The sequence below is a fragment of the Pygocentrus nattereri genome, chromosome 25, assembly GCF_015220715.1.
Source record: "Pygocentrus nattereri isolate fPygNat1 chromosome 25, fPygNat1.pri, whole genome shotgun sequence".
NCBI classification, from domain to species: domain Eukaryota; kingdom Metazoa; phylum Chordata; class Actinopteri; order Characiformes; family Serrasalmidae; genus Pygocentrus; species Pygocentrus nattereri.
The window spans coordinates 9,545,382-9,568,421 of NC_051235.1; the positions used below are offsets into that span (position 1 = coordinate 9,545,382).

The 23,040-nt window shown below is 39.5% G+C and overlaps 1 protein-coding gene across 9 annotated transcripts in view; it reads right to left on the reverse strand.

Annotated features, from left to right (window-relative positions):
- nhsb (Nance-Horan syndrome b (congenital cataracts and dental anomalies)) overlaps positions 1-23,040 on the reverse strand; it is a 107,292-nt gene that overhangs the window by 20,137 nt on the left and 64,115 nt on the right. The window contains exon 1 of one of the 9 annotated variants that reach the window (XM_037534584.1): positions 1,964-2,104. The exons of the other annotated variants lie outside the window; for them this stretch is intronic. Coding sequence (XP_037390481.1) covers positions 1,964-2,060 — 97 coding nt within the window. The 5' untranslated portion in view covers positions 2,061-2,104. Of the gene's footprint in view, positions 1-1,963; positions 2,105-23,040 lie in introns of those variants that run through there. 9 annotated transcript variants of the gene reach the window in all.

Genomic DNA, 23,040 nt, shown 5'->3' on the forward strand with positions numbered 1-23,040 from the left:
AGCTGGCGGTGTCACCGCCACTAGGGCTGGGTTGTGATTGTTGCAAGAGACACACCACTGTCAATCAGTACATGAATAGTGTATTAAAAATAGGATGCAAAGTGTATTAGTTCATAAATATTACTTAAATATAATGCTGGTAAGCTCTCATTTCATGGCATTTCTTTATTAAAACAGTCAAAGCTAAACAAGTAAAAGAAAACAGGAGCTTCTAAAACTGGAGTTAAAAAAATGAATGAAAGATACAGAGAAAATGGGTCTGACAACCATACAAGACCTAGTAGACCACCAAAACTGTCACCATCAGACAAACAGCAGTTATAGCTTTCATCTTTGACAGATGGGAGACAATCAGATCTGAAAAAATTCACAGCAGTTCTGGCCAGTGTTCCACTGTGAGAAGATAACTTGAGATCATGGGTCTGAAAGGATGTGTATCTATCAAGAAGTCATTATTGATAAATGGAAGTAGACAAAAAATGAGAAATTTTGCAATTCATTGAAGCTCCTGGAACAATGGACTGGCCACTTTAGAGTCCAGATCCCAACATCATTCTGTGCATTTGGGATTATTTGTATCGTGAGAAGCAAAAACGCAACCAACTATTAAGACTGAACTTTGGCGGTGTGGGAAATTCTCCTTGCAGATTTCTTTTAAAACTGAAAGCAAGTGTACCAGAAAGAGTGGAAACAGTAATAAAAGCAAAAGGTGAACACAGTTAACTCTGTAAAAAAAACAAAAAAAAAAACAATATTACATTTAGTTGTTGAGACTTCAGTGTAATGTTCTGTTAAAAATGTTTCCTGCTTATTTTGCTGATGCGTAAAAATAAATAAATTGTACCATAAGATTCTAATTATGCTACTATGTCTAATCCTCTGTCTCCTTTGCCTAGATCACTCCCACCTCTCCCCTCTTCTTCACTTCCTTCTACTGGAGCACTCATCTTGCCTCCACCTTCAGCTCCTCTTTTTATTCTCTTCCCTTCTGTCCTCCTTTTCACCTAAACTTCCTCTCCCTCCCTCTACTGTCGCATCCTCTATCTCCGTCGCCCTGAATTTCTTTCCCCTGCTGAAAAATGAAAGCCAGTATTGTTTTATAAACAACTTAAGTTCTGGATTATAATTACATAGTGTGCACTACATAGTATAACGTGTCATATTCTGTCAAAAAGTTATAATGCGTCATATTCTGTCAAACTGGAGAATTTATTCTCTGCTGCATACTCACATTTCCATCACCTTCATCACTCCCCGCCCCCCACATACCTCTCCAGCTGGGTGGTGTAATGAGCGTATAAGCTGTGAGGTTGCAGTGTTTCTGAGAACGCACTCTATTACTCAGCACCCTATTTTCTGCTTTGCATCATCAAGAACCCAGCAAAGATGTGACCTCTACTGATAGTGTGCCACCTTTGCTCCCAGTGACGGACTGCTTGTGTGAAAATAAAGCCCGTGCAATGAGGAAAGAGGCAGTTTTGTGCTTGAGGGGAGGATGGGTCATTTTAATCACTTTAATCTCAGCATTTTGCCTGCAAACATCATTAACCCCTTGTTCAGCATGAATTCAACAACTACTATGAAAGTCATATGTATAAGAAAGAGGAAGGTAAGTCTAGTCTGGTCCTGAGAGTTTAAGAACAGTTTAAGAGTTTAAAAGAGCACAAACTTCATCTTCACTGCAATACATAATTTATCCCAAGTCAGCAATGAGAGCACACATCCATCACATTCAGGATTTTGAAATGCACCAGGGTTTTGTTGTGTTTTATGAGCTAAGCTACAGTATTGCTGCAGTACACTTGCACCAGAATACACAGCCATTAGAGCAAATCTCATGACTCTACTGAACGTCATTACTAGCCTGGGGCTGTTTTGTGGAAGCTATGACATGCTGGTCCTCCACCGGACCCTTCACTGGATGCTGCAGCCTGACCCCTCATCAAACATGCAGATGCCCTACCTGCAGTGTCATCTCCTGCATTTTTAATCTTCCTGTTTTCCCTCCTCTTCCTCTTCTCTAGGGCCAAAGTAGGTGCCTTTGTGTATGAGTTGCCCATTCTTCTGTGGGATAGCCAAAAGTAGCCAGTGGATGTAGCCGTCTGACTGGAGAGAAGAGAGCTGCGAGTCTGCTCTTATTGCTCTTTCTCTTTCCCTTTTGGTCTCTCTCTCTCTCTCTCTCTCTCTCTCCCTCTCTCTCTCTCTCTCTCTCCCCCTTTCGCTCTCTTTCTCACGCTCACCCTCCAGCAGGTGCATGGTCAGCACTGTGATCCACGAGCAGACTCTCTGCCAATAGCAAAGCAGACACATCAACTGACAAATCTCTCATTAAAGAAAGCTCAGAACTACTGACAAAGCTCACATTAAACTAATCAGAACTACTGATATATTCCCCATCACAATTACCAATAAGAACCACAGACAAATCAGAATGACTGATGCTTGTTTAAAACAACCAGTGAGAACTACTGAGACAGATCTCATCCATCAGAATGGAACATTCTTTCACTAACCACTAGGAACTACTGACAAGTATTTCTCAATAAAGTGACCACGCAGAACTGCTGACTGGTTTTTCATTAATCACTCAGAACTACTGACCAAGTTCTTAATAAAACAACTAATCAAAACTACTGACAAACCAAGCCTTTATTAATCACTAAAATGACTGAAAACTCATTTCAACTACCAATCAGAACTACTGGCAAATCTCTTATCAAACTATCACAGCAGAGCTACAGACAAAGCTCTCATGAAACAATCTGTACCAATGATCTAATTAATAATAAAAACACTCACTATCTGTAGTGATTTCTGACTACTGCATGAAAACAAACACCATCCCCCAGTATCATCACAAACATAACACTCATTAATTATTTTCACCTAACTATTTTCATGACCTAAAAATGGATGAGCAATGTTCTCACATCAGCTCAATCATGATATCTTGATGTTTCTCACCATTACATATGTACAAATTATGTGAAGCATTAACAGTGTGGGATCGAGGCCAAAACTCTAGAGGAAACCGAGACTCGGTTTCAAAGACAAAGACTGAGCAGAGGTGATAAAGCCGTACAGAAGTTCAGAAACGATCTTCTAACCCCAGCCGAGTCAAAGCACTGTCAATAGCAGGTGATTTCTTTCTCTATAGGTGGTGTCTTTACATAATATGAACAACATGAACAAACACTATACAGACATATACACTCACTTTATAACAAGAACCTTCTTTGGTCTTTTTTTCACTGACCACTGTATGAGCTCCACATTATAGGTCCGCTATGTAGGTGCACAATTACAAACTGTAGCAAAATTCATGCACAGTGTATTAACTCCCCTCTACCTCATTCATTGATAGTGTTGTTTAAATGAAGTGACATCATGTCTTGCAGAAGGCAGAGAGCTGGATAGTGTCGGTGTATAAGCCCCCACCGATTGTGGCACAGATGGACGTTGATATTCTCTGTCTCAGTATGTTTGTGAGTGTGTATTGGGGGCTGGGTGTGCTGTGCTACACAGCTGGCCCCTCTGCAGGAGTACTTAATACTGATAATACACAAACGCAGACATTTGTGTTTGGTATGCGCTTTGTAGTGCAGCTAGAGTATCGCCTGTAAAACACGAGATTCTGTCATGTGCTGTGTAACTCTGAAAACTCAGATACTATAGTGGAGCCTCATTTACAAAACACCTTAATTTAATGCTAAAAGAGTTATTAACATAAGTTCTCAGTATTTCTGCGCTGATCTATAAAAATGAAATGTTCAGGAACCGCACACTAGATTGCTGCACACTGACATGGCCATTCGTACGCCAGATTGGAAACTTACATTCGTCTCTACCAACGGTCACCAACCCTCCTCCTGCAGATCTACTTACCTAAAGAGTTTAGTTCCAATCTGTATCCAATGTGCTGCCCACTCCACAACCCACACTAATGCATCTGATTCAGCCCATCAAGAACTTCTTAATAGGTTAATTAGCTGGAGCAGGTGTTGCAGATTGTGGCTGGTTCTAGATTCAGCAGGATAGTAGACCTACAGCACCAGGGTTGCCAACCACTGATCTATGCACATGTTCACATTCGCATTCATTTGTCTATTTTAGATGACTTGCTGTTTATTTCTTCAATCATACATACATATTTTGGTTCCCTCTGTCTAGACAGCTATTGATTGTTTACCTGCCTTTAATTCAGCATTTATTAAATGTTTCTCTTAATTAAATATTAATTCTTTTCACATTACATGTGTATGAAATAACATAAAAATGACAAGGCAATCCTGTTGATTGCCAGCCAATGAAAATGAATGTGGAGTAAGTTGGACATCAGGAAATGAAGACATTTGACCCTGAGCAAAAAGCTCATCACTTAGTTAGCAAAATTAGAGAGGCGTCAGTAACAACGCCTGTAGTAGTGACCCAAAGCAGTATGACCTTGGCCCTTTAGCAATAGATAAGAGACAAGGCTGTGATAAGCTAAAAGCATGTCATTTGAGGACAAGGAAGAGTGTTAAGACCCTGTGGAGACTTGACCCATGGCTCAGGACAAATGAGCCCTCGCACAATCTCTAAGGCAAGATCACTGACCCTTCATCTTTCTGCTGACCACTGCAGAGCTGAGACGTGCACACACATGCCCTTATACACTGGGTAAAAGCCACAGAAATAGTGTCTGAACTCCCTGCACCAGTACCATATAGAGTACCATGTATCTGCCACTAGCAGCCTGGTACTAATAAGATACTTTTCTGGCTACTAAATCAGGGAAAAGATAATTCTGACAACATTAACTTTTTTTTGTCAGAAATTAATTTCCATGCTTTCCGATTTTCATACCGTCATTCACAATGCACCCCATCACAGAAGAGGAGAGCAAGAACCAAGGACTTTTAGGAAAAAAAACCCATAAAAGATGGGTGGTAGGAGCCCTGAATGTAGGGCATCTCTCTCTCCTTCACATATTCCCTCATTCCAGCCCGTTAGAGCCTCATGCAGATCAACTCTTAATCTAAATCCTAAACTTATCAAAAGTGCATGTTCTTTAGAGGCCTGGAAGTCCAGTGATGACCCCCTAATACATTCCCTTTTTGCCCACTCAGCCCCCCTACTGGGGGTCAGAGTCCCTATACTAGCTTACAGAAGCTAAATCCCAGTGCAGTAATGAAGTACATGTAGTTTATTACTATACCTAACCACTTTTTAAGTATCTCTACATAAAATATTTCCATTTTTGGGAGACTTTTAGTTTCACTCCAATACATTTTAAGATAAAATAAATAAAAAAAACTTGCTTTCACACCTACTTTCTGCATTGCAGGAGAAAACTGAACTGTTTAAAATATTAAAATTATACAATGCCCTTTCAAACTGAACCAAAATCAGTTCATCATTGGCTAAACCAATCTGTTAAGTTCAAACACCTCTGGTCAAATGACCCGTTTTGTTGATTTATAAGTTAACACACCCTCCACAGAGGAAAATAAAACAAATATGGCTTTTTTATGCAAATGTTATTGCATAATTTCTATTTATTGAGTTTAACACTATGAAATGGGCCATAACCTTTGCACAGGCTACAATTTATCCCCCCCCCCAATATTAAGCAAACAAAGAAATATTAAATATGTGGAAGTGTGCCTTGAATGTGACTGCAAAGTTACAAGCTTCATAATGTAACATCATATAATTAAAGAAAATAACAACAATAACTATAAAGTATTTACTATTGAAGGTCAATTTAAATGGAAAGCAACCAATTTTGTACTTCAACTGAGGTATAAATATAAATGATTCATAAATAATAAAAACTTTTACTCAAGTTATCTTTGCTTTTACTCAAGTACAGGATTTGTGTCTGCTGTCCACCAGCGTTATCAGCCTAACGCACTGCCATTCAAAGCTGACATGACCAAGGGAAGACAACAGAGTGTGTCATTGTCACCAGTGTACTGTAATTCACCGTGCCACGTTGCACTAATTTATGGCGCCTGCAACAGAATGCCACGGCATGTCAGAGAGACAGACGTAAACAGAGATGGCCAGCGTGTTTAATGGATAGAACAAATAACATCAGCACAGAGGCTCAGCAACCTATGCTACAGTAAGACACAAGATCATCAGAACCTACACAAAAACTGAGGAACCTCCAAAATAGAGGTCTTCTGACAGGACTTCCCCCAAAAACCAAAAAGTGTTAAAATCATTCTGGATAACTGTGAAACAACCAACCGAGTGAACAATATCCAACTAACCCTCAGACTGTGAGAAGGCCACAGCTGTGAAAAGTGCTCTTAAGAAAGCCGAAAACACGACAATAAAGCCAACTAAGGGCAAGTTTGATATGTGGCAGTCGTTCTTACTCATGAATGGTGTAGATGGAAACCAGCAGGGTTAAGCTAGCTACTGAACAATTAGAAGCTAACTACTTTTTTATAGCTACTTCTCCTTAAAAAATGTTGTGGCTACTTTTAAGCGACTTTTTTGAAAAGTGTGATTGTCAGAATGTTTGTGAATCTCCACCTGACACACTAAACAAGCCCAACTGAAAGTGTGAACAGGTCACTACATTTAATCCTGTGCCAGAAAGAAAAGTACAATTGAAAAGCTGCAAATATACAAAAAGATCACCAAAAAGTGAATTTAAGTGTAACCACCAATCAAACTTACACAACCAAAGGTATCCAACAAAAATTTAGACTAAGCAAAGGCCAAAAAAAAAAAAAAAAATGGATACAAACCAAACCATTCTGTGCAAAGCACTGACAACTGTTGAAATAACACTGCTCAAATTTAAAGATATTAGTAAGATATGTACAGACACGGCAGTTAAAGTCCTTTGTTAAACTTTAGCAACAGTTTAGCCTGAAAATTCTCTTCAGCGACCCTGACTCAGCACAGTACTGTTAGTAATAGTCTATTACAAAACTGCCAGGGGTCGGCAACACACAGCTCTTTTACTGCCCTGTTGCAGCTCCACAGCAGAACTAGATTTTTAGGTAAAATAACATAATCCTCCTTTGCTGTAAAATAAAGCTCTACTGATCATTATGACACAGTTCTAACGTAGTTTTCACACTAAATGGTCTTAATGTAGAACTGCTAATTCACACTTTAACCCTGAAGAATAGTATGCAGACTGTTGGACACAAAACGAGGCAGACAACCTCATCTAGCTCGTAGCTAAGGAAATGGCGAAGACAGAGATTGAAGACAAGCATTAATAATTTGGAGACGAATGGACTTATTTTATAATCACTCCAGTTGGCTTCCTGATATGTTTAATCTGCAGCAAAACTGTCAAACACAATGGCGTAAAGTCAGCTTCTCTTTCACCAGCTTCTCGTTCGAATTTTCCCGTTCCACCTTAAATGGCGCAGGAGTATATTCTGGCGCCTAAGGCACCATTTAAGGTGGGACGGGAGAACTGGAAAAAGAAGCTGACTTCAGCTCAGCGTCGCAAAAAGTTGAATGTTGAGAGACGTGCCAGAATCTCACAATGAAAAGCAGCATTTGTATTATATTTTTAGCCTGTACTAGCACATCAGCCCACACTGAGACATATTTACAGCCAAGATGGTAAATGGCCATAAAATGTTGTGGCTCCCAAGGTGGTTTCATTTTTGAACAAAATGGATCTTCTTACATTTCAGTTGCGACCCCTGAGCTTAGCCTTCTAGTAAGGGGTGATTAGCTTGAGGCTAGTGTGTGACCGTTTGCTCGAGCTGCCTGTGGCTCAGTCAGGATTGCACAGTTGCCACTAGCCCAGTTAATGACCGTGTTCTGTGGTTCAGATTTTGAGTGGAAGCCTATAGCAAAATTGTAGCTATTGTAGTGGCTACAGCTATTAGCTACAAAAAAATGTTAGCTACAAAAAGTAGTGTGCAACCTAGCTACTCCCCCATCCCACTGCAAACCAGCTATATAGGACTGTGGGCAGGAGAACAAAACGTTTAAGTTGTTTGAATACATGTTCAGTGACATTTCCAAAATATTCTATTAGTTTGAAATACTCTTACTGTAACAGAAAGAAAAGCCTGCACTGCTCTTGTTCATAACAGACCCTTACACTGAATCATTTCTAATCCCTTATAATCTTCTAAGTGAACAGAATTCAATTTTGAATCAGTTCATCAAGCTTTCAGGAGATTCTGAATATGAATATCAAGCAAATATGATTAGAGCTGCAGGAGAGTTGCCAGCAGAACAAATGCTGTACCAGTTATATAAACACTATTGCAGCAGACATTTATTTTAACAAAGTTAGTGTTGCTTTCAAACCTTTGGTCTGGACTGGACTGTACTACCATGTGCAAACAAAATACTGTCTGCATCTTCAGAAAAAGAGGACTGTATGATTTTCTAACCAAATCAATATTCAAACCACATTTCTGACTTTTAATTGTCTTGAACTTTAGACTAAAATCATTTTGCTTAAAATCCACCTTGGATTTCATTTTGTCATTACCAGAAGAATAAGACTACTACAAAACTTTTTTTCTGGTAGTGGCGCATTTTATCTCATTTTTAGCATAATTCTAAATCACTAGCCAGTACATAACCAGCAAACCCAATGTTGAAGAATTGTACATACATAAAATCATAATATTTTTCATTAAAACACAAATGTTTGTTTTCTTTAGTGACAATTCTTAAGACTACATGACTTTACATAAAAAAAAGAAAGAAATCTAATGGCTCACCATGCAGCCAGGATGGACCTGATACACAGTCTTGCTTGCTGCTCTAAAAGGCAGGAGTGTGACTAAAATAAGGCTCTGCCTACAGACTAAAACTGTTATGGTATTGACATGAAAATGTGAGATAGCATTTTTTTTTAATTTACTTATGATAAATCTAAAACTTCCAGGGCTCCTGAGTGGCGCAACCATCTAAGTGCTGGCCCTATCATCAGGAGATCACAAGTTTGATCCTTGGTGAAGCTACAGCCATCCGTGGCCAGGAGTCCAAGACAGCACAATTGGACTCACTCTCTGGATGGGTAGGATGCCGCCCCCCCACCTTCTCCCCCATCACCCAACGCAATGCTGGTCAGCGCAGGCATCTGTTAGCTGACATAACAGAACTGGCGGTTGGTGCTTTCCTCCGAGCGCATTCGGCTATCTGATGTTATTAATATCTTAAGGGTTTAAAAAGATTGTGACACAAGTAAATATTTACATTGTTCAGCAGTTTTTTTGTTACTGTGAGACCACAGAGTTTGAATCAGATAAAATGGTTTATATACAGTAAAACAGGAAAAGATTCCGAAAGAATAACATTAGGAGTTTGCAAACAGCCAAGTAGCAGCACAACATAAGCAGCACTGCTACACACTTACAGCTTCAATACAGTTACACATACAAAACAGTCAAATAAGATGCAACTAATTCATCAGGGTGTAAACAAGAAAAAAGTGTACAATACCTCTAGATCTGATTAGAACACAGCAGGCCAGAGCCATGGATCTGTCCACCTGTCTGCCAGTCTGTTTCCCATACAAAAAGTACTATGTTGAAAATGTATTATGATATGTTCTATGTTATTCATAAAACACTGCAATACATTACATCTTATACAAAATCCCCCCTTCAGCAATTGGAGTTTCAGTAATACAGACACACAAACAAGAGACACACATATCCACACACACAAGATCATCTGCAACATCTGTAGGCCTCCTCCTGGCCATCCAATGAGCCAGTCGCAAATGGTACAGTCCAGCAGCGGTTTGGTTTGTTCTTAATCCCTTCACGCACCAGTGAATGAGCTGACTGAAAAGGAGGGGGGTCCTAATCCACTGTGCAAGACCAACTCATCTCTTCTATATTGATATGCTGGTAGGAATCTTAGTGCAAACCTGCTCTGTTCAATTATAAATAACCTACAGCACTGTGAAAAATGCAGAGACCACCATTTCCAGTCAACACAGCCATTCAGTACGAGTTACTTATTTTTCAGGAGATGTTTCTGAGGAGATTAGATATAAAACAACCCACTTGCATAAAGGAAAATAAATGAAAAACTAGAAAACTGGAGCTCAATAAAGGATTAAAAGTTACCAAATAAATGAAGCAACCATGCAAGAACCTGGTAGACCACCAAAACTGTCACCATCAGATAAACAGCACTTTCATCATTGAGAGAGAGGAGAAAATCAAGCTACACTCTTACTTCAGACTTGAAAAAATTCACTAAAGTTTCTGTCCGTCCTTCCAGTGTGAGAAGATGACTCAATGAGCCTGAAAGAATGTGTATATATCAGAGGTGGGCGAAGGACACAAATCATGTACTTGAGTTAAAGCAGACATACCCAAGGTAAAATATTACTCCAGTAAAAGTAGAAGTCCTTACTCTAGACCTCAACTTGAGTAAAAGCACAAAAGTATTTGTCTTCAAATGTACTTAAGTATTGAAAGTAAAAGTACTAAAAGATTAATTATGGCTCTGATGTCCTGTTATCATTTTTGTAACAAGACTCTTTTCATGAACTCATTTTAAGTGAAAATCCTCCAGCGTCTCTCTTGGTAAACCAGTCTTTTAATAGAACGTCATTAATTAGTGATGCTGACGTCTATTAAAATGATTATAAGCACAAAACACTGAAGGCAAACAGTTTTTATCAGGGAGAACCAAGTGGCTCTGAAATCACTTTTACACACAAGCAAAGTTTCAGTTTAAGATTACTTTGTAACTTAGTTACAAGTTACAAGTTTAATAAAAACTGGCTTTAAACTCAGGATCACAAATAACTTTTCCTTTACTGTGTTGATCTGTAGGTCTCTGTTCATAAACATAAACTAACCCAAACTAATTTACTATAAAATGAAAGTGTTTGTATTCAGAAAAAAAGAAACAGGCCAGTCACGACTGCATATGTGGACATATTTCTATATTGTGGTCTATTTACACAAAGTTAGGTTAGTTCCATCATTTAGGTCGACGTATGTCCTCCCAAATTTTTACGCTGCTGCACTGGGTCGGTATGACCAACAAGTCAAAACAAGCTCAGAACAAAGTGACCGTTGTGCCCAGATTGGTGCTCTGGCTTTGCACTTCTTTTGTTTTGACATGTTACATTTTTATACACACAAAAAACAAAAGGAATGACAGATTTCTCAAAATGGAGTAAAAAGTGAGATATTTGACTTTGAAATGTAGTGGAGTGAAAGTAAAAAGTCGCCCAAAATGGAAATACTAAAGTACAGATACACAAAAAAATACTTAAGTACAGTAATTAATTACATTTACTTAGTTACTGTATATATATATATATATATATATATATATATATATATATATATATATATATATACACACACACACACACACACACTTATACACTATGTTTCTAAAAGTATTCAGTCACCCATCCAAATCATTGAATTCATGTATTCCAATCACTTCCATGGCCACAGGTGTATAAAACCAAGCACCTAGGCCTGCAGACTGCTTCTACAAAGATTAGTGAAAGAATGGATCGCTCTCAGGAGCTCAGTGCCATGATAGGATGCCACCTGTGCAATCGTAAAATTTCCTCTCTACTAAATATTCCACAGTCAACTGTCAGTGGTACTATAACAAAATGGAGTCTCCACAGAAAAGCACTGGCAATAGAATGCTCTGGAGCAGCCACACATTAGCCTAAGGTCACCATGGCCAATGCCATCAGGGTATAAACACTGGACTGTGGAGTAGTGGAACTGCGCTCGCTGGAGTAATGGAGAACCATCTACCACATTTAGGACGAGTTGAAGGGGCATTTGTGATACAAAACTCAATTCAATTTTCAATAATTCAATTCAATAACAATAACTGACCTCATTACTGCTCTTGTGGCTAATGGCAATCAAATCGTCAAGTCAATGTTCTAACATCTGGCATAAAGCCTTCCCAGAGGCTTTTACTGCAGCAAAGAGGGAACAAACTCCCTGTTAATACCCTTGATTTCAGAAGAAACGAATGAACAGATGTCTACAAACTTTTGGACACGATATATATAGGACACAATGTATGACCCACGTCCTGACATGGAATAAAAAACAAGTGTGTGTGTGTGTGAGAGTGTGCGCAAATGTTATTATTGCAAGCTCCCCTCAAATGACTCAAAGAAAAAATAACACGGCACTCAAAGCCCACCCAAGCAATCCATGCGCACATGAGCTTAGTCAATAGTGCTTAACCAGAAAAAACACAGTTCACAGTGGCCATCTTGGCTCTGTCCCAGGACCCAGCCTGTAGACGTGTGTCTATAATGGGCCGCGTGTAGAGCTTCAAGCTGCCGGCCGCAGCGGTCAGGCGTGTGTTTGTTGCCTGTGTGAGAGTAAAACACCATGGGCTGACGCTAAACACTCACCTACTGCAGGAGCCACCCGTGCCAAGGTCACAGGCGCAGTAGCGGCCGGCTTAACGGGGATTAAGAATGAGGACGGCATTATTCCAGGCTTGGAGAGCACAAGGGGTCACAAACACATGACCATTCAATTTACAGATTGGTACAGGGTTGAGTTTGTGTAATATTAATAGAGACCGTAAGGTGCTACTGTGTCGTTTTTCATGCTTTGTTTTTTCATTTAAAGTGAAAAAGTTTTGAAGCTTGCTTCTTTAGTTTTGCACTGGAGCTACAAGCCTAATATACAGTAATATACAATTTCTCTCAAACCACGTTGAGTTGCTGGAACATTGCTGTGAGGATTTGGTTGCATTCAGCCACAAGCGCATTAAAGAGGTCCGGTACTGATGGACAATTTGTTCTGGATCACAAACAGCAGTCCAGCTCATCCTAAAGTTATTTGTGCTCCATCACTCCGTAGAACTTAGTTAAACTGCTCCAGGGTGCAGGGAGGGGGAACGTAACCCTCTAGCTAACACTTGGCACTGGACACAGTGACCTCAGGCTCATGTGTGAGCTGTTGCAGATATTGGGAATGCTTTCCTAAGGAGATTATACAAATTGTGTTTATACCCATGATGACAGGCGCACCTTAAAGTTGCTGAAGCCACTAATTAGAAGGGGTGCTTACATAGCCATAATGTCCATTATGTTTAATTTTTTTTCCCCACCCCTTTCTTTGTTTGAGCTTGTCTATCTGACAGTCTATGATGCAGATAATGTGATCTGAATGAAAAAAAAAAAACCCTTCACTGCACTCGAGCATTGAGGCTGTACAGTGTGGTGACCTTAAGCTGACCTCCCATACAGTCAGTGAGCACGACAGACCTGCTATTTCCCTCTATCATCAGGCCTGACATGGATGAGGATTTCTATGGGAAAAAAAATAGTCTGGCACAGTCCACAGAGTGTTTCTGGAATGTTCCACCCTCTGCTGTTGCCCTCCTGCACCTTTGCACTCTCATGCAGACACCCACTCACGCTACCGACTGCAAACATGTTTGTTTTAGTAAATTTTCAGGAAAACGTTTATTGGAAATACTAAGAAAAACAGAGCTAAACTACAATGTCAACACACAAAATTGCCCTGACTTTCTAAGTGTGTTTGGAGGAAGGAAGTTAGAGATGCCTGTTCCATGTGGTTGCTGACCCTTTAGGACAGGGTGCAAAGTGTCATGCTGGGCAGAATTTTATCTCCTGCCATCTCGTCGAGCTTGTTGGTGTATTTGAGTTCACTGGACAATGGAAGACTGCTATAAAATTACTGAGCTTATTTATTTTACTGTATGCCATGAAAATAATATAAAGGTACAAGAAGAGTCTTGAACTAATTCTGCCAAGTTCTGAAAAGGAGATCACTTAATTCATCTGATTAAACCTGTTTTGTTAAAAAGAAAAAAACTCTTTTATAAAAACATCTGAAATGCTGCCCCCTGGTGGAAATACGTGGACATGACAGGTGGTCAGTGCTACAGAGCACAACTACTACTACTAATAATACTAGTACTACTACTACTAGTGGTGGACAGTGACTAAGTAAATGTAATTAGTTTTTCATGTATCTGTACTTTACTGAAGTATTTCACTTTGGGCCACTTTTTACTTCCACTTCATTACATTTCAAAGTCAAATATCTTACTTTCTACTCTATGACATTATGCAAAATCTGTTGTTCCTTTTGGCTTATGTGTGCATAAAAACATAACATGTGAAAATGAAAGGAGCACAAAGCAAGAACACCAATCAGGGCACAGTTTTGAGCTGGTTTTGACCTGTTGGTCATACCGACCCAGTGCAGCACACGGTTCAACATCAGTGCAGCAGCGTAACATTTTGGGAGCGTCTATTCAACATAAATGATGAACTAACCTAACTTTGTGTAAATAGTCCAAAATATAGTAATATGTACACATATGCAGTAGTTTTTGCTAGTTTATGTTTATGAACAGAGACCTACAAATGCAACATAGTAAAGGAAACTCATTTGGGAACCTTAAAGCAAGTTTTTATTAAAGCCCCAGGAACAGCAACAGAAATTAAGTGGCCACTTAAACCATATGCCTTATAGGTCCACTATATAGGAGCACAATTACTGATTGTATCTGTTGTGCACAATTTGACCCCGTTTACACCATTGATCAATGACTGTAAGTCAAACAATTGGGACAGTAGGTGAAATGTTGAACACAACAAAAATGAAACCAACAAATGACAGAAAGCAGTGATTTGTACAGGAATGCTGTGAAAGGGTCAAAAAGCATCTTAAACTGGTGATGCAATCATGCCTGGTTATAAAAGGAGCATCTAGGGAAAGCCTAATTCTTTATGTGCAAAGATGGGTGAGAAATACAGAGACTTTAGTGAGAAATGCAGCTGCAAGTAATCCAACAGTTCAACAACATACCTCAACAATGATTGATTGGCAGGGCCAAAAACCACAACTGAATGAAAATAATGCATCATGTTTTTGTACTGTTGCCAATTTAATACAAGCCAAACAGACATTACTAATCACTGCTTTCTGTTCATAGCATTTTACATACTGTCTCAATGTTTTTGGAATAGATAAAATGAAATGTATGTAATTCGCCTGCCGCAAAAAAAGGATACAATTACAATTTGGAGAAATTTGGCCAATAATATCCTTGTTTATTACATATTAACACTATCTTTGCATTATAATACCTTACTGTCTCTCACTGATTACAGTTGATTTCCTGCATCCGTGTATTTCTACACTACTGCTCATATGTTCTCAAATGTGCCCCCACAACAGTCTGAGGAACCTCAGTTCTTCCATGTTATACAGACCAACATGTAAAGATACAGGAAAACACCACAAATCTATTTAACTATCTTCTGATGGCAAATGCTTGAGCGTTCATGTCGACTGTTATATAGATTATTTTTCACAATGGTGTAGTTCTGTTTCACACCAAGAACTACCAAACACACCATGTGCAGAAGAACATCACCTTACAGCAGTGACATTCACGCACACCAGTCATACAAAGCTGTCAGTAGCCAAATATCTTTAAATTCTACCATTGCAGGGTGAACTAGTTAGCTGATAGGGTTGGAATACCAAAATATGTTCATCTGGTGTAGTGTCATCTGTATTACAACTACCCTCCACACAGCAGACAGGGTTTAGTTCACTGCTTAGGTAGCAATAAGAGTCCTTGGGCAAGACTTAACGCTTCCTTTTGCCTCTGCAACATGATTGTACTGTAATTTATGATGGATAAGTGGGTCTACCAAATGCATAAATTTAAACACAAATAACAAAAAAAACCTGAAATGTAGATGAAAAAAGCTCATGAACTAAAACTAATAAAACCGCAAGCAATGCTAGGTTACTTTACCCAATCACTTCAATATTCAGAGACATCCTGCTCAGAAACTACCAGTCACCCTCTCAACATGCTTTGCAAATAACTGCAAATTACTATAAAGCCCAGCATTTGAACTTCTTTCACAAGAAGCCTGTATTTCCCACCTTTTACAACGGTCTGTGGTATTTAGGGAATACAGTAGATAACTGTCGTGTCTCTGCTGTAAATTTACATAAACTCTTTAGAGTGCACAAGACTGTTCCTGGAGGGCCGGTGTCCAACAAAGTTTAGAAGTTTCCCTATACGAACATACCCACTTAACCTGAAACTAAACCGATAAGTGTAATCTGGTGTGTTTGAACAGGTAAATCACCAAATCCTGCTGCCACCAGCCCTCCAGGACCAGAGTTGTGCTCCCCTGGTGTAGAGGCTAATTTAGCTAACTTACCTAAGAGACAAAAACAAGTCGCCTCGCTAAATATGGGAGGCAATGAAATTTTGATAAGTAAACATTTTATTATTTTATGAGGGCTTGCACGCATGCAATCATTTAGCCACTTTCTACAAAAGCTATGAAAGATTCATTGCTATAATTTCAGGCTCTGAATTATGAAGGCATACTGAGAGGCTGAGACAAGAGCATGAGGCTGCTAACGAGCGAGAGAGGAACACAGACAGGCAGACAGAGCGAGGAGTGTGTGTGACGGGAACTGTAACCCCCCCTGAAGTGCATTCCACTGCTGTTAGGACCCCTCCCTCTGCAGACATAAAAAGGCAAACTTTAGGGCCACTTGCTGAGAGCACTATCAGTGATTTGATTGGCAGGTTTATGGTGCTGGGTCGTTGAGGGACTCAATTTGTAAAGCAAGATTTTTCACGGACCTCATAAACCTTCAAACATACAAGTGTTCAGAGGTCACCTGAGTTAGGGTGGGCCACTGCTCTGCAAGGGTGCATGGCATCATTTGTTAACTGCTATCATGATATTGACCTTTGCAGTACTGAACGCCATATTTATCACCAGCAATAAGAAAAGCAAGCCTTGATGTGATATTCGTTATTTCTCACTAGCAGCTCAATGAAACAAAACAGCGAAATTCTGTTAAAAGTGTGGATTTTAAACTTGAACTCCATACTATATTTGTAAGTACAAGAGGAGATATCATTATGATTTTAACGTACAGTGTCTTGTTTTGCAGAATAACAAGAGGCATAGCCACAGGTAGGCTATATAAATGCGAGAGTTTCTGAGACTCATTAACAGATGATAGCAGTAAAGAGCAAAACCCATACTTTGGACCACTCATAACATAGCTAGCTAAATCAGCATGCCTTAGTCCAGTTTGAATAGCTGTTCAGTGACAAGCTCCTTAGCTGGGTATATTAGAATAAGAAATCAATGATAGTTGAAAATTTTTATACTGTGTTACCAACACATTATGTCACATGTGAGGATCCAATCCTTGTGGGCCAAAGCACTGCTGACTTCAGAGCACTGCCTCATTAAACACACCTGATTTAGCAAGCCCTTCATGAACTGAATTCAGAACATTAGATGAGGGTAAACTCTAGTCTCTGCAGCACTTTGGCCCAGAAAGTCACCAGTTTGACACACCTGCATTATGTGGTACAACAAGCATAAGAAAATCCGCTGTTAATTACCACATTGGTGGTATTTGGGCAGTCGTGGGCTGGTGGTTAGGGAACTGGTCCTGTGACCGGAAGGTTGTCGATTCGATCCCCAGTGCCAAGAGTACATGACTGAGGTATCCTTGAGCAAGACACCTAACCCCCAACTGCTCCCTGGGCACCGTGGATAGGGCTGCCCACCACTCCGGGCAAGTGTGCTCACTGCCCCCTAGTGTGTGTGTGCTCACTGGTGTGTATGTGGTGTTTCACTTCACGGATGGGTTAAATGCGGAGGTGAAATTTCCCCGTTGTGAGACTAATAAGTATCGCTAACTTAGTATCACGTCACGTAATTCAGAAAACAGCAGGTCAATTTTTTGTTCATTGTATGAATAGTCTACCTTCCCGTTAGCTGGGGTTTGGCAGAGGTATATTTATAAAGTATTTTAATGCTTTTAGAGGTAATTAATCAAGGCTTTTAATCAGGTAATCAGGACCGAGATGTAAGAAGAGAAAAAGAAAGAAGCAGCAAGAGACAGAGAGAGAGAGAGAGAGAGAGAGAGAGAGAGAGAGAGGCTTTAGGCCATTTTACATATAAGTTTACTGTTGCAATTTGTTTTACCGTACGATGGTAACATTTAGATGTCAAAGTTTGCTGTGTTGTTTGTCCCTGTCTTTGCACTTCTGGTTAATAACAGTTGACATAGTTGTGCTATCGTTTTTCTCTCAGGGCAGAAGCTTTGGAAGGGTATAATGATGACCCTGCCATCGCTAGTAGACTATAGCCTGATGACACAATATTGCTGTATGTAGAGCACTTGGAAACTGTATCTACCAATTGTACCAGCATAAAACATTTATCTCTGTCACTGAGAGACATATCTTTCTTAACTTTTTTGGTCATATTTCTGTTATTGCTTAACATCATATTCAGCATATACACTCCTGTTTGCAGTCGCAAAAGGTGGCTTAACCTAAGCAATTCAGCAGACTGCTATGCTAATGAGCTAATAGGTGAATCTAGTAGTTTGGTGTTAGGTTTACTAAATGATTCACAATATATATAGAGCATAAAAGGCAAAAAAAGGTTACCTGATTGTCTGTTACAAACTTACTGCACACAGTGGTGGGAAGCAAGCTTCAGTGTTGTTAGCTTAAAGCTAACTTATAATAAAAAAATCTCATTTCCTCATTAGCACAACTTAGCATTCTCACCATGAATGTATTTGTATGTAAAGTAAGGGCTTCTACGTTAAGCGCTGTTATACAATGACTGCATGTACATGAAGATTAAATTATACAGCATCGTATATGTCTTTATATATTGGTAAAGTAAAGGTACTAGTAGGATTTTCCACGCCGTATTTTATGTTGAAGCATCTTCACAGCTCTTGGAAATGTCACGTTATGGCAGGGTTCTCAACTCCAGTCATAACTGCTAATAGTCCTCTATGATAATGACACACAGTGGGCATCATTATTTACTAATCATATTTTATTGTAAATATTGCATTAATTTATCCCTGTATAAAAATGACAATCAAAGGTATCAAATGTATAACACTGAAAACACTTAAAATGCAGTATTAATATTGTAAACGTAAAAAGGTTAGTTTATTATCATGATTTATTTTCTGATACTGGTAGCCTTCATCTAGCAATATAATCACAATATGATATTATGCTATTGTGCAGCCCTGCAGTGAGAGACTGGAGGCCATCTGCAGATGCTCTAGCGGTTAACATGCAGAGCTGTCCTTTTGCAGTGACCTGTTTAGTCACACCTGGAACTTGGGATGGCTCCATCCCTAACACGTGAACTCTGACCTTTGCTAATGTAGTTTGTCCTCTTGAGGCGCTACGAGGGGTTTATTAAAGGGTAGACTCTCTCAAAAAGGACTCCATAAATAAATGTAATTGAAGGTGATGTGCAGCCTTCTCACAGACCAAATCACCGTGCAAACATGCGCGCACACACACACACACACACACACACACACACACACACACACACACACACACACACGCAGACAAAAGCCAAGCAGATGCTGATGCTGCTATAAAGATAAGAAAATACATAAAGACAACAGCCCATGAATGGCTAGCTCCTGTACCATAGATTTTCACATAAGAGCATCAAGGGTGATCCTGGCCTCATAAATGCTCTATTTATGTTTGTGAAAATACTTACATTATTCACAAATGCTTTGTTGTGGTAGCTAGTAAAAGTTCTAAATGACAATAACACAAAATCTGTAAATTCTATTATTTCTAGTATTCTATTAATTTTGCCATACACCAGTAGGTAATATCACCATAGTCATTTCAATGTTTCTGCACTATAGTGAAACAAAACAATACCAAGACTGTGGACACATCAACCAGAATGCTGGACAAACCCAACCAACACTGCACCACCCTATAGCACCATACAGTGTCCATTATTTAGCCACAGGCACAACATTTTCCCAATGAAGATGACATAACTCAATTCAAATCAGACAGCTGAGATGAACAAAGACAAGAAAAAAACAATACAGCAAATTTAAAAACCTACCTCTAATTATCAGCAGAAGGAGCATACTGTCATGGCAGGCATGACTGTATGTTATTATATACATTTCACAAGAAGAAGTTGAGGAACATGACATTTATTGTGATAAATTAAACTAGTTTCATGGGCATGGGCAGAACTTCTAGAACACTGAACAACTATATGTGTTATAAAAACACAGGTTTAGACCAACTGCAAAAATAATAGTGTATAGAAACCACAAGATAACAAGTAGCTTATTTGGCAAATAATACATTAAAAAAACATGGCATTTGTACTTTTTATAACCTTGTAAAACTATGTTGTAACAGCCTGTAAACTAGGCTGTTTCACAATGAGCTGCACTACAACCCCCAGCATGCACTGCTACATAATGTGTGCTCCAACAACAACATGGGACAACGTATGGGACAGCGGTTACACCATGAAAAGGAAAGATGGCAGGGGTGTAGTTGAAGCCAATAGGCAGATACCTACCGGTACAATTAAGGAGGTTTAACCGTTGTATACTTATAATGTAGCGTATTGCTTTGTATAAACATTTTTTTTCTTCATTTCAATTGAATTTTGAATAGTTCATGTATTCATGTAATATTGTTAGGTCTGCTACAAGTGCCTATATTTGTTTTGGCATGTTTTGAATGAACTATGGCCAGTTCGGGTCACACCAAAATGTTTAATTAAAAAATGAAATAAAAACGTAGCCGTTCTCTGGCCAAAGGATTTGCTGAGATTTCTTAGCGTGTCCCTGTAAGTGGTTGAGTTTGACACCACTGCTCTAGTGTTTTGCTGGTTCATTGTTTCATTTGGTTTTATTACACACTTCTAGAAGTGTGAAGTCTCTGTAATTACTAAATAATAAGCTTCAGTATTTAATAATTTAACCCTTTAGGCCAGGGACTTTGATGTAAACTGGTTGAGCTATTCTCAAAGAAGTGTGTAAAAGTTCATTTATGAAGTGAATTAAGTTGAATACATTTAAAGTAACTTAAAGCCAAAAAAACAAACCCCTTTTTATGCACTTTTCTCCCATTCCAGTTTTACAACTAACTGGTCAGTTATGTCTCTATCTCTCTCTACACAGTATGTATCTTTGTATCATTAACTCATGCACAAGAGAACTAACAACAGGTCTGGAGTTGATTCTGAATGTTTCATCTGCATGTGTCTCCTAATATGAGGCCCAAAGAAGATTCTGATTGCTAATGCCAGTAAAGTCAGCCATTATGAAAAAACACAGTAAATCAGAGGAAAAGCCAGACCGCATCTGCATGGGAGTACATGTGTAAAAAGACAAATGATTTGTATGCTCTCCAAATCACACATACATTAGTGTGTGTATGCTCATACATGTTCCTGTGTTTATGTGTGTAAGACACACACCTTTGTCTGCTCTCCAGAACATACAACGCAGAACAGTTCCATGGAAGAGCAACCACGGAATAACAGAAATGAGGAAGACGTGAACAGATGGCAGACGGCGGCAAGGATCTTTGTTTTTCTGTAGTCGTTTGAGTTGGCCGAGCGAGAGAACATCCGTCTAGCACATCTGTGTATTCTATGCACTGTATTTCGAGAAGCTACAGAGTAAAAATATACACTTTTCTCAAGTAATACACCATCTCAGAAGCACAGTAGGGTGGGTAGGCTCTGCTTGTAGGCCATCAGAACTAATTATGAACTAATTATGCAGTTATTTGTACATGCTTTGGCCACATTATTAGAATCATGTGACTGTCGTCCATTTGTTGATGTACAACTGGGGTTAATCATCAGTTTCTGATCACAGAGCCACTCTTGTTTGAACATTTTCAGAGTGTGGACAACTCTCAACCTAGCAGAGACACTGATGTGTACACACACTACCATTCCACTACCATGTCAATATCACTGCTGGGCTGAGTATGGTATACCACCCAAATATCCATGTGTTGTCATTAGAGTTGGTACTGATCCAATACTAGGTACCGCACAGAAACATATTTGTGGCAGTTCTTACATTTCTACCACAACAAATACATCTTCATGTTTTGAGAGAAATTTGATTAGGTTAAAATAACTGCACTACTTCCCTCCCACTGCAGTACCCATGGCTTTTTTAAAACAATGTAAAATATCTATATCATCCTATTTACAAGTTCTATAAATGTGTCATATATACTGTGTTGCTTTGCCCCGAAAATGACTAAATGAGAGAAAGACAGAGAGATTTACTACATATTGAGACTAGCTAGTCATATGTATGTGTATGTGTGTGTGTGTGTGTGTGTGTGTGTGTGTGTGTATGCATGCCACTGCAGCGGGGCGGGGTGCAGTCTCATCGTGCAGCAGCACTGCGGAACCCATGGGGCGGACAGAAATCTTCCCTGTGTGCGTATGAGCTTGTATGTGGGGAAAGAGAGAGAGAGAGAGAGAGAGAGAGAGAGAGAGAGAGAGAGAGAGAGAAAGAGAGAGAGATAGAAAGATAGAAAGAGAGAGAGAGAGAGAAAGAGAGAGAGAAAGAGAGAGAGTGAGAGAGAGAGAGAGAGAGAGAGAGAAATTGAGTATAAGTGGAAATCTTCCCTATGTGTATGTATGGAGGAGAGAGACAGAGAGAGTATGGGGAAAGAGAATATACAGGAGAGTGAGACAGATGGAGTATAAGGGAGAGAGGAGTATATGGGAGAGAGAAGAGAGAGAGAGACATAGAGCATAAGGAAGAGAGACAGAAAATAGAAATAGAGTATAAGGGAGACAGAGCACAAGAGAGAGAAAGAATGAGTGAAAGAGAGAAATGAGAGAGAGAGAGAGAGAGAGAGAGAGAGACAAAGTATAAGGGAGAGAGACATAGTGTAAAAAAGCGAAAGAGAGAGGAGAGAGATATACAGAGTATAAAGGAGAGAGAGAGAGAGAGAGAGAGAGAGATCCTCCCCACGGTCGCTATCTTGGCTGCCCATTATCACAATTCCAAACGTCAGCACCGTCTCATCAGAGCAGCAACTGGGTGTGTGTGTGAGTGTGTGTGAGACATTTTGTGTCAGGCTTGTTGGCTAATGGTACAAAAAAGCCGTCGCCCATGTTATTTTTAACTCTCTGTCTCCATGGAAACCAGCACATATGCTGGGAGCGGTGCACCCTGCTGAGTG